The sequence below is a fragment of the Chiloscyllium punctatum genome, chromosome 45 (genome assembly GCF_047496795.1).
Source record: "Chiloscyllium punctatum isolate Juve2018m chromosome 45, sChiPun1.3, whole genome shotgun sequence".
Lineage (NCBI taxonomy): Eukaryota > Metazoa > Chordata > Chondrichthyes > Orectolobiformes > Hemiscylliidae > Chiloscyllium > Chiloscyllium punctatum.
Window position 1 is genome coordinate 45,956,262 of NC_092783.1, and position 12,858 is coordinate 45,969,119.

Below are 12,858 nucleotides of genomic sequence, written 5' to 3' on the forward strand. Positions count from 1 at the left end.
GCAGTCAAGCCTTGATTCAAAGCCTTAACAGAAAAACTGGATTTCTGATATTGTAGCACTTCCTCAGCACTGCACTCAAGTGTCAGCCTCGGTCATGTGCTCAAGTCTTAGTAATGAATGCTTGAACTCATATCCTGCTAATTCAGGCACTGATGAACATAATGATAAATAACCCGCTTCTGCCAGGATGAGGCATAAACATAATAAAATACACACATGGAGTAGGGCAACAAGGTGAAAATTAAAGTCCTGCATAGGAAGTAAGACTTAGATTTTATACTATGTTATAATTTGAAGTGTAACCGTTGCTGTGATTGTTAAGATTGACAATATGCAATGACAATGAAATGAGATTCAATGCACCCTACCTGAGCCGATTGTAGTTGTTGTACACATCTGTGATCGTGTTGTCTGTCACAGCTGGATTGCTAATGATTACTTGAACTTGCTGCAGTTTGTTAGTGAGGCCACCTATCTCAGAATCATAATCATTTCCCCCTTGAGCCGGCAGCTTTGTGTTTACCAGGGCTTTGTGTCGAATGTTCAATGTGCTTATTTGATTATCCACAATCTGGAAACATGGGTGACACTGGTTGCACTTTGGAAAGTCAGAGCAATATCCACGAAGCTGCTTGCACTTGTTACAGAGCATCCCTGTAACACCTGGACGACACAGGCATTGTCCTGTACTCTTGTCACATCCACCAGTCACGGTACCTCTTTCATCACAATTGCACCCTGTCAGGACAGTAAGTTTCAAAGAGAATTGAATTAGTGCATCCAACTATCATCACATGGCACCAATGTTAATAACATAATTGTAACATAATCAAGACCAGAACAAGGTTTGACTTAATTTCCAACAATGGAAGACTTGTAGATGCTGATAGTTCCACCTTAATTTCTGCCTTTTTTAGGAGGTCCGAGTTGGGAAATGATTTAGTAATATCAAGAAATTTATCAGAAGGTATATTTCTGTTAGCAGCCTTGCATGTTATTTGCCTGCCTATATATGGAGGGTGATTTGTTAATGTTGAGTTTGCTCCATGTAATGTTGCTAAAGAGACAGCAGGGGAGTTAAAAATTAAAGGGCTGGGTGAAAAAGAGAACATTAGGTGGTGTGGTGAGAAAGCAGGAGGTTGGCATGAGGCTGCATGGTTTCTGTTGAGAAAAACTCCTGCAAACATTTGATGGATTAGACATTTCAAATTGGGTTTTTGTAATAAATTGTAATGAGCAAAATATCAGCACAGAATAAGGAGAGTGACATAATTTTACTAATAACTCCTATTAATTGTAGAATCCATGTCTTAACTGTTGCTCTCAATCAAACCATTACATGGAGCTCCTCTCTAGTTAAAGACAAAGCATCAGAGAAAGTTTTCCAACATTGTAGGAGCACAAACAGCTTCCTTTAAATTGTGTTTGAATCTGACTAGACCAGTTTCCCTATTGTAGGCACATTACTTCAGAAATGAAAGAGAGAGATTTAGTTATTAGAACAAAAATTAACGAGAATAAAATAAATAGTCAAAATGATTTTTCTGAGGTACTGGGATGAATTTTCACAATGCATTCTGTGATCAATTACAATTGTGAAGACTTAGAATAGTGAAGTAGAGGAGAGAATAAGACAAGGTGAGGGAGAAGTTTGAAAGGGTTGATGATTAGAAAATGTAAACCTGAATTTTCAGATATTACCTAGAAGTTACTTTCTTAGCTGCACCCAATCCTGGGAAGGGTACATTAATGTTTCTAGAGTGTGGGAGTGAGGGGTGTGGTATATATGTGTATACTTTCCACTCGATCATTGTCCGAGCAGAGTAATCTGCCTATGTTTGCTTGTTCTGTCTCTCTTCCCAGACAGATGGATCCTGTTTCACTTTATCAGCCCCACCTCTTTCTATATTTGTTTTGATATTGATTGACTCTGTGTATCTTTCTTTTCATTGTCTCATATTAATATCACATCAGCCATTTTACCATCACCTAGTTCCCTTTAAAGTGTCTAAAAGTTGGCTCCACACATACATCCTGCTCTGTTTATACATGTGTATGTTCTCCCCCTCCTTTCTAAATCCTATTCACCATTAATTCTTTTTTCTATTCTATTGAAGTGTTACACTTGAAACACTAAGATAACAGATTACTCCAGCGATGCTGCATGTTTCCAGCATCTTCTGTCTTTGTTTTGGAGATTACTGGTGGAACCATGTTGTGGTATCACAGGTCTTGCCCATCAACCGAGGAACTGGCAAGAGATCACAATGCCTCTTTTCAGGAAGGCCTGTTGAAGTACAAGCCAGCCAGGTGGGGGGTATGGCCAGCAAGGAGCAAGGCCACAGCTCAGTCATTTGGTTGAGTTTGTTCTGTAAGAGATTCATGAAGAGGGAGTCAGCAGGGTAGATGGGTCAGAAACAAGGGCAGGAAGTTGGCTGTCATCAGGAAGCCCCTTTCCTCTTCTCTAGTACCTGAGAAGGTGCTGATTGCCTTCAACTGAGGCCCCATCTCACTTAGTGGTGGGAAGTGACCTGCATAGGGTGGCAGGCCCACCCACAGCTGAGGTAATCTCCCACTGGCACTGAGGTGAGGTTCTTAAGTGGTAATTAACTAGTCACTCAAGGGCCCAATTGGACAGGAAAGTCAACCACGGATCTTGCTGCCTGGAATAGAATTCTGGTGGAGGTGGGAAGACAGCAGGGTTCAGTAGGACACTCTACTGCCTAACGTCTTCTTAGGGAAAAGATTCTAGAATAGATTTCAAAATAGTCAAACATTTTCTTCTCTTCCCAGCCTCCAACCCTCATCATCAGTGAGAGCAGAGAATCCCACTCGATGTAACATATTTTATTGTGAATAAACCAGTTAGAATCATTAAGTAAGAATACAGTTACTGATCCAGAACAAAGCATAGCAACTCCCGTCACTGAAGTTGAATACTTAGCTGACAATTTACTGTGAAAGCAGTGCTCTGTGCATTTCTTTTAATTCACTTCTGATCAGATGACCTTTTGTCATTACACCATATGTAATTGTAAAATGTGCTGTGCTATGTTTTCAAGAGAAGAATAATTTTGAGCTAACATTTTACTCCTTACAATGTGGTGTGGTACAAGAAAGCAAAGTCAATCCCGCTATAGCTTCACAGTGATTTCTTCTCCGTTTTGATTTTAGTCACTTCTGTTGTCAAAGACATTCCTTGCTTATGCTTCAGTTTCTAAAGTCTGAGCCAAAAGTTAGGAAGTGGAGCTGTCTTGTGACACTTGCTTCAATTCACGCATCACCCTACTTCCTTTCACAGGAGCCTGATGTGCAACTTCCCTTTATGCTGCAAAAATAACCACCTGGCCATTGGAAAATCTAAGCCACGGTTTCCGACAATTTAACAGAAAGGTCCCAAGATGGTTCAATCAAGGTAAAGATATGTGTTTTTGGCAAGGCTTCAGACACTTACGTACGCATTGTGTACCCCGACTGTAATAGTTATCTGGACATTCTTCCAAATTTGCTCTTGCACATGTTCTTCCGCTATTTGCTGTCTTACATGAACACTGACCTGTAACCTGGACAAAACAATACAGTAACGCATCAGTAATTTGTTGCACCATGGCTGTTTAAAGAGCTGCAAAACATGCACCTTTTTAGTATTTCAGTGAGGCATATTGTATGCAATGTGTCAATGGTGACATGGTAACTGAACATATCAGCAAGATTTCTTTTTAAATCATTCAAGATATCGACACTATTTTCAATCCCAAGAACAAACTATAGATTTTAACCTGCACTGTTAGGATGCAAGCACATAGACGTATCCAAGAATGACAGATTATGTTAAGTGAGGTTCCTGTCAAGACTCTGTGATGTTTTACTATGTTAAAAGGTGATATATAAATGCAAGCTGTTTCCAATCTCTAACTAAATCACACATGCAAATTACATCACATCTTAGACATGCTGTAAAAACTAGGTAAAAACAATGACTGCAGATGCTTTAAACCAGATTTTGGATTAGTGGTGCTGGAAGAGCACAGCAGTTCAGGCAGCATCCGAGGAGCAACAAAATCGACGTTTCAGGCAAAAGCCATTCATCAGGAATAAAGGCAGAAAGCCTGAAGCGTGGAGAGATAAGCTAGAGGAGGGTGGGGCTGGGGAGAAAGTAGCATGGAGTACAATAGGTGAGTGGGGGAGAGGATGAAGGTGATAGGTCAGGGAAGAGGGTGGAGTGGATAGGTGGAAAAGAAGATAAGCAGGTAGGCATGGAGTACAATAGGTGAGTGGGGGAGGGGGCATGGAGTACAATAGGCGGTGGATACCCAAGTAGGAACCATACATCTACTGAATCATATCAAAACACATTCCATGGAAATATATTGGTATAAAATTATACTTCTTAACTTTACATTTACAGTAGAATATGACCATTCTGATAGTACTTCAATATGCAATGTGTTATGAACCCTGAGTTTAAGGCCATGTCTTTCTTTTTTCTGTCTGAAGGTATAGCATCAGCAAAATCTGCAAGCCCTCGCAATGAGTAAACATTAGAAAATCATCTCTGGTGGTTCACTTCTGATTTTTTTTCCCACATTTTGTAGATATTGGCTTGGCAGCACAAACAGAATCACTTGAATGAATAAAAAAAATCACTAAAGTAAGTAACAACAAGAATGAGTCAATTGATATTCAGCTTAAGCACTTCTTTATTTCAAATGCGTAGCAGCATTTTTAGTGGAAGTTATACAGTACCTTGTCACAGCGCTGGCTGTAAGAGTTTCTGGAATCACACTGACATGGCTCACAGCCAATTCCTCTTCGCAAATTCCAGAAGCCTTCAGCACACCGGTCGCAGTTTGGACCCACCACATTTGGTAGACAATTACACTGGCCTGTGGTGGGATTACAGCTGCTGTCAGGTTGCAATCCCAGTCCATTGCATGTGCATTCTGAAAAATGAAGGAAATCCTTGAAGCATTCATGTTAGAATATTCTTTTTTTTTCACTAACTCATGGGACAGATCTTCCTCTTTGTTCTTGGATGAGAAATACACATTGCGTAAATGGAGGAAACATGAAAGTCAGTCAGCGAGAAATAGTCTGTCACATATATTTTAGACTCATTAAATGGGGATATACATCCGTGTTTGGGAATTAAACAAGTTTTGCCTGTTGTTGCTCAGCGTTTGTCTCAATCAATAGCACAATTGCCAAGACATAAAGTACATTTTTCTCCACTCTTCCTCACTACTGGCCTCCAAACCCATGAGTACCTTTTCTCTAAGACAGAGTCAGCCATGGCTTAGGGACATGAGATTGTCAAGACAGGCATGATAAGAACATCTCTGTAGAGTCTTTTAAAGTGGAGAGGTTCTTGTGCTGCACCTCCTACAGGGTTTTGGCTGATCAGGAAATTCTCCTGCTCTTACCACTTGCCATTGACTAAACAGAAGGATTTACACATTGATGCCTGGCTACGTCTAACACCTCCCATAACCATCCAGCCCTGAAGTGGAATTTAAACCTTGAGGTTTCTACAAGACTTCCTGGTTCACTGGTAGCTCCCTTGCTTCATGTAGGAAGAGTGCGGATTCGAGTCTCAGTCCGAAAACCTAGCATATAATCCAGGCTGCTTTCAGTGGGGAGAACTACAACATCAGTGAAGACTTCAATACAAGGCCCCAGTTTCTGAAGAATGGCATGCAGATGGTCATAAAATAACCATGGTAGAGTCTTGAAGGAAAATGAAGCTCTTCATAAACTTCTGGGAAAAAATTATCCCTCAATCATCAAATCTGAAAAAAGCTGGGTCTGTTCATTTCTGACAGTGGGACTTAAATTGACCATTCTGCACAATACCACTGTGATAATATTTACATTGTATTGCTGTATGTGCTTTTCAATAACTAAAGGTTACGAAACTTCCAAAATAAATGCAAGTTTTTTTTTCTGCTTACAGTACAAGCTTTATATTTGTGTTTAGCATTCCAATAATTTCTGTGAGTTCTGAACTTATTTTATTGTGGTGAGTTTCTTGCTTTTAAGCTGGAAAGTCTGGCTTTTGACTTGCTTTTAGTTTTTCCTTAAATGTAACCATGATATCAAAAATATACCTGCTTTTTCTCATAAAAGTTACAGTTGGGTTTGATGCCATGCTCACTGTGACCAGTTTAAGTACAGTGGTAACATATCAGGAATATCAGGAAAACTATAGGAAATTAAAAGTTGGATATATTTAAGCAATCTATTGGTCTAGAATCTTCTTCCCTAACTCTTTGCTAACACTAATTTTAGTACTCTGTGTAATTTACTTACGAACACAGGCATCAGTTGCTGTAATATCTCGTTGTTGGTTGCGATAGAAAGAGGGTTTGCATTTTTCACAGTTGTTTCCCATTGTATTGTGCTGGCAGTCCATACAGACTCCACCACTGACTCCTCCACTGGCTCTGTACACCTCAGGATCAAAGCGACACCGCTGTGAGTGATTGTTACAGTTGCATTCTGTCGGAGAAAGTTCGAAAAACAAATTATAACTAAGCACAGCATCCAACACATTCTAAGTGGATTATTAAGAAGTAAACGATGCAGAGGACCTTTGGCTTTCTATCCACATGATTAGGAAACTACAGTGTTATGGTAACTACTTAGAAACCCAAACTCCAGTCATAGGCCTTGCCTTACTGTGTGCATGCTATACTATCTGAATAAGGATTGTTTTTATCAGTTATGTAGACTTCTTCCAAGACAAAACTGTAGAATATACCATGTAACTTTCATTCATTTGTTTTGACAAATGCAGATACTGGAATGTGTGTGACTGATTTCCATGCACTCATTGTGAGTAAAGTTCTACAGTAGGAGCAAGTGTTGATTTAGATTACTACTAATAAAGGATATAAACAAACATCACTGCATTGGTACATGGAAGAGAGCTAATAGGAAGAATTTGATAGGCATAGAGTTAGGTGTAAGACAGTGAGATAGAAAGCACAATGCTAATTAACACATAATTGCCAGGTAACCCCACCTACAGAATCAAAATTGGGCTCATTAAAGTATAGCACAGCACATGCTCTTAATGTTATCGTCAAATGAATGGCAATCTACAACCCATGGAAAATAATACTTTTAATTAGATGTCAGAAATCAGCATATGTCCCGATATCCTACTTTAAATCCAGGAAACTCTCACTTAGAGTCATAGAAAGAGTCTAAGGTATTTACTCACTTTTACATGGGTTAGTATTGTAGTCATCGGCTGGTTTCCAGGGCTGGTTATTGTAGAAGCTTGCACACACTTCACAGTTTTTACCTGCAGTATGGTGCTTACAGACACATTGTTCTTGAGTCTAAAAGAAATGAATAGAGACTTACTGAAACACAACTCTAAAAATACAAACAAGTGGCAGAGGCCAGATTCTAATTTAATTGCAGGGGCATCTGGATATTCTCAATTTGATGGAAGAATTTACATGGACACTCATAGAAACAAGTCTTGCGTTGAAGCATTTTTATTCATTTTGATTTAAACAATGTCATGTGGTAGAGATTTGAGTTAGCCTCATTCATGGAATAAAGTTTAGATGTCTCATTAGATTATATCCTGCATTTCTATCAGTGTCATTCTTCCTCACTGCATTCTGAAAGTCAGAACATAAACATTGCAAAAAAAGAAGTTGAAGTATTTGTCTTGCAATCATCAGAACTAAGATGCAAACTTGAAGCCAGTATGAGAAGCGGTTGCTGATTTGTTGGGCTATCATTGGCAAAGAGTGCAGCAAGAACAATCAGCTGACAATCATATTTTTCATACTAGGCAAGAAAAGTTTGATTGGTCAGGACATTGACATGAGGATGTAGTCGAGAATCAGCTGTCAAATAATAACTTTAAGAAAAAGATGCAATGTGTGTGCAAATTTACCTATGTACAACATGGCTGAACGTATTTATATATGTAGCTTTGAGCACATCCAAATGCGTCATCCTTTGAGCCTGACTGATAATCTTAAATTGGTTTCTGTCGGAAATCTTAGCCTGGTCTTGACCATTTAATTACTGATTTCCACTCTTACATTTTGTATTGGCATATTGCTGAATTTGGGCTTCTAACACACATTCTACAGCATAATGACAGAAATTCTGCAGCCTAATTAAAATGAGTTATTATAATTGATAATTATAATTTTAGGAAGGACAAATTCTATGTTTAGCTGTAAGAAGTACTGGTATTTTAGATGTGATTCAATTTCATACTTATATTATACAATCTCTTGAGATGCAAATGTGAAATGGAAACCGGATTCTCACCTTTTTACTTGATCCTTGTGGAGTATACACAGAGCTTTCTTCTGAGGTGCAACTAGATGCATGTCCATTACAGAAACAGCTGCCTTGAACCTTCATATCATACACAGCATAAAAGGTGTTGGCATTACTAAGCTCTTGGGATAAAGCTGGCTTGTATGGCTTGATAAAATTAATCCTCAGATTTGTAAAAGGGGTCATGTCTAAGAACAGAGAGACAGTGTTTGTTTATTTCAAAAACACAGCAAGAGTTTGAGATTCTTTTGGATGTGCTGCAACTGTAAAAGACAGTTTTATATCTTAAAAATGAATATGACTAATTGGTGAATAATAGTCTGATTGCAAGCTTTGAGACAGCAAGGCCATGGGATATGAGGCATTAAAGCAGACGATACAAACTCCTCAGATAAGGTATACAGAGAAAAAAGGTGTGATAAATTTACCAGCTTCTCTGCCAATGTAAAATCAATTAGAAACACACAATGTATGAGCAGAAGTTCTAGTTATTCTAATTACTGTATCTATATATGAAAGTGTCATAAGACACAGAAATCAAAGTTGAGAGATCATAAACTCAAATTGTAATTCATCTCACCAAAAGCTAATTACTTACTGTTAATCTTGTTACTCTTTGAACCACTGATATAATCAGCCAGTTTGAGGGGGTTAAAAGTAACCTGAAATCAACCATGGAAAAAAAGAGATAGTTAAAACATTTGTTTTAATTGATACTAGTTTTCACAAATTGCAGTTGAGCAACATATTCAACAAACAGAATTGCTGATATTTATGACTTTTTAGAGTTATCAGGTCACTGACTGATATGTTACAGCTCATACCTCAGCAATATGTTTGTTTAGTCTCTCAGCTAAAAGGGAGAGTGGGGAGTTGGTAAATAGAATGATGATTCTGAAAACCAGTTTCTGTGGTAGGCTGTACCTGCTCATCTGATGAAGCATGATTTCTTGGCTGTTCTTGACAGCGCACATCATCAAAGCTCCGAGGCTGCCCTGTTTGTATTTGAGGGAAAGAGGCAGCACAGTCATCAGCAAAGTATTGATAAGGTTTCCAAGTTTGACCAAAATCTGTGGAGCGCTCAATCATCATGGCTGCTGGCCGTGGAGACTGAAATGAAAAGCAGAGCAGAAAGCATTAAAAGTACTCTCTTCATCAATATAATGCAAATTAATTGCATTCAGAGAAATTAGGAGGATCGTTTTTGCACAGGGATAAACAAATTCATAATTTATACCCTTGTTTAGTGTTCTAAAGCATTCCTGAAGCATGCTACCTGAAAGTAGTCAGGTTAAATAAAACAAGGGTTTGAGTTTGAGCTGACAAAAAGACACATTTTGTTGATGACTTTTGTTCTGCTCTCATCAAGACAACTCACAAAACATACTAAAGTAAAAGGAACACAGCATTTATGCTGCATCAGACGAAAGTACTGATTGGTTGGCAAGTGGATTCTGATTGGTAGAAGTATTGTCCTGGACAATGTACCTGTTAATGATGACTGATAATTAACTGCCATGGTATGTTTAAATTTTAAACAAGGCAGCTGAGTCTGATTGGAGAAAGTGAGGACTGCAGATGCTGGAGATCAGAGCTGAAAATGTGTTGCTGGAAAAGCGCAGCAGGTCAGGCAGCAGAAGGGCTCATGCCTGAAACGTCGATTCTCCTGCTCCTTGGATGCTGCCTGATCTGCTGCGCTTTTCCAGCAACACATTTTCAGCTGAGTCTGATTGGTCAAGGCATTGTCCTAAGAAATGAATCACAGAATGGATGTCATCTATTTATTGTGTTGCAACAGGCAATGTGTATACTTGTACTTTCTGTCCAAAAGAACTTGATTCTTTGTATTAATGTTTGTTGCTTCCAGTACACACAAGAGCACCATATTACAAGTCTGACTAAGTTAGATGTTAGCACAATTTGTGGCACAATCAGGATCATATAACAAATGCTGCCCAATTGTGGATTCACATTTAATGCTGGACCTTGTGTTATGGATTTTGAAGGTGTCGGCTTCTTAGGTAAGGTCAAGAGTTGTAAAGAGAATTACAACTGGGAAGAATGATTCTGTCAATGAAAGGTATGGATAGCAATGTAACTCCAAGAAGGAACAGATTGGTAGTGACCTATGGTAAATATGACTCAGCTGTGACAAGAGCACAACTGGAAGTAGTATATATACTAATAGTAGTAAATAGAGGACAAACTGAGAACAGCATAAATACAGAAAGAACATAGACATTATGTAGAAAAAGCTCCAACCTCGGCAAACGTATTTAAGAATGTGTTTTACCTTGAAGCGTAGAAGAATGTCATTAAGTTGGAATTTCCCATCCATGTCTAACTGTATAGACACTTGGTCCCGATCTGTAAATGCAGAGATGGAGTCAGATGATTTGAAACAACCAAGCTACACAGTATATTACAACACAGAAGTCACTCCCCATTGTTTTTCACTAGCCCTTCACAAGAGTGACTCAAAAAATGTTGTTCCTATGCCTGTGTTGTTTCCTTGGTCCGTGAAAATGTAACAGACGTTGCTTCAATCATTTTCTGAGGCCAATTGTTCCATTCTAGATCAGTCTATTGTGTTGAAAGAAAACTATTTTCTTCTCACTCTCAATTGAGAACTATTTTAAATTGATGATGGCTCATCATAGGTGCCTCAGAGAAAATATTTTCCTAAATCTCTATATCAAGTGACAATAAAGAAATGGTAATATATTTCCAAGTCAATGAGTCATGTAACTTGATGGTGGCAATATTCACATATCCACTTGCTTATAGAATATTTGCTCTGTTCTAAATGGTGTCAAGCTTCTAGAGCATTGTTGGAGCTGTGTTCATCTAGGCAAATGAAAATTATTCATGCACACTCCCTCCCTGCACCTTGTAGATCGTGGAAATGTTTTGGGCAGTCAAGTGAGTTACGTGCTTCAGAATATCTGATCTTTGACCTTATATAGTCATCTCAATAATTTATGTTATTGATCCAGTTAACTTTCAGTGCAACAGTTCCAAAAAACTATAAGAAAAAGGAACAGGAGAAGGCCTTTTAGCCTTCAAGCCAACTCCACCATTCGATAGGATCATGACTGATCTGCCTTTACTCACATCCACTTCCCTGCCTTTTCTCCATGACCCTTGTTTCCCCCATTAATCAAGAATCTATCAATCACAGCCTTCAATATAGAAAAGGGCTTTGCTTCATCAGCTCTCTGTGGCAAGGACTTCCAAAGACTCGCAACTGTCCGAGAGAAAAAAATCCTCCTCATCTCAGATTTAACTTGGTGTCCCTTAATTCTGAGACTATGCACTTTGGTCTGTGACACTTCATGAAAGGAAACATCCTCTCAGGTTTATCCTGTCAAACCCCTTAAGAATCCTACATGTCTCAACTCTAAACCCAAGCCAAACACCTGTCAATCTTCTAAATTCGAACGAATAGAGTCCCAATCTGTTTAGCCTTTTTTCATAAGACAACCCCTCCATACCGGGGATCATCCTAGTGAACATTCCCTGTACTGTCTCCCATGAAATAATATCATTCCTAAAGTAGATCACCCTTGTATGTTGACAGGTGGGGCATTCGGCAATATCAATGCCACTGAATGCCAAGTAGATTTCGATAGACTATCTCTTGTTGAAGATGGTCATTACCTGGAATATGTGGCACAAATGATACTTGCAGCTACTCAGCCCAAGTCTGAATGTTATCGAGATCGTGCCACATATGATCATGGAATGCTTCATCAATTGAGAAGTTAAAAATGCAATTATTAGCAAACTTTCTGACTTCTGAGTTTGTGATAGAGGGAAGGTAATTGATGCAGAACAGGTGATTGGAAATCGGTCACTATGCTGAGGAACTCTTGTTGTAGTGTTCTTGGCCTAAGCCGATCAGTTTCCAAAAACTACAAACATTATTCTATATTTTATGATGTGACTCCAACCAGTGGAGAGTCTTCTTCCCTGATTCCCACTGACCTCAAGTTAACTCAAGTTGCTTGATTCTGCAATCAGTCAAAAAAAACTCTTGATGTCAAGTGTAGTAACTTTCACCTCATCCTATGGAATTCATTATTTTGTCCACTTTAGGACCAAGGCTGGAAGGAGGTCAAAATCTGGGCTCACCTGATGAAACCCAAGTTAAGTGGTGGTCAGCAGATTCTTGGTGTTGCTTGGTAATACTGTTGCTGTCACCATTCATCACTTTACTGGTGATTGAGAGTACAATAATGCAGAAATGTATGTTCCTTTATGTTTTTCACAGAAAGTGTGTGCCATTGATTAGGTCAATATTTATTGAAAATGTCTAACTACCTGTTAGAACATGTGAACATACAAAACAGGAACAGAAGTAGACCATTCTGCCCTGAGTCTGCTCTATCATTCCACAAGATCAAGGCTGATCTATATGGCTTCAAATTCCAGATTCCTATCAGGAGGTGGTGGGAAGATACCTTCTTCAACCAATGCATTCCATGTGGTTTGTGTACCTAGGCTAACAGTTAGTCAGATTGGATTTGTCCTGAGTTATAT

The 12,858-nt window shown here is 38.8% G+C and overlaps 1 protein-coding gene across 1 annotated transcript in view; it reads right to left on the reverse strand.

Annotated features, from left to right (window-relative positions):
- The window catches only part of lamb3 (laminin subunit beta 3), a 52,509-nt gene that overhangs the window by 19,921 nt on the left and 19,730 nt on the right, over positions 1–12,858 (reverse strand). Inside the window, exons 5-13 of the mRNA XM_072563644.1 lie at positions 10,610–10,683; positions 9,241–9,426; positions 8,915–8,978; positions 8,305–8,504; positions 7,226–7,346; positions 6,310–6,498; positions 4,747–4,943; positions 3,455–3,563; positions 369–738 (exon numbers count right to left, since the gene is read on the reverse strand). Coding sequence (XP_072419745.1) covers positions 369–738; positions 3,455–3,563; positions 4,747–4,943; positions 6,310–6,498; positions 7,226–7,346; positions 8,305–8,504; positions 8,915–8,978; positions 9,241–9,426; positions 10,610–10,683 — 1,510 coding nt within the window. The remainder of the gene's footprint in view (positions 1–368; positions 739–3,454; positions 3,564–4,746; positions 4,944–6,309; positions 6,499–7,225; positions 7,347–8,304; positions 8,505–8,914; positions 8,979–9,240; positions 9,427–10,609; positions 10,684–12,858) is intronic.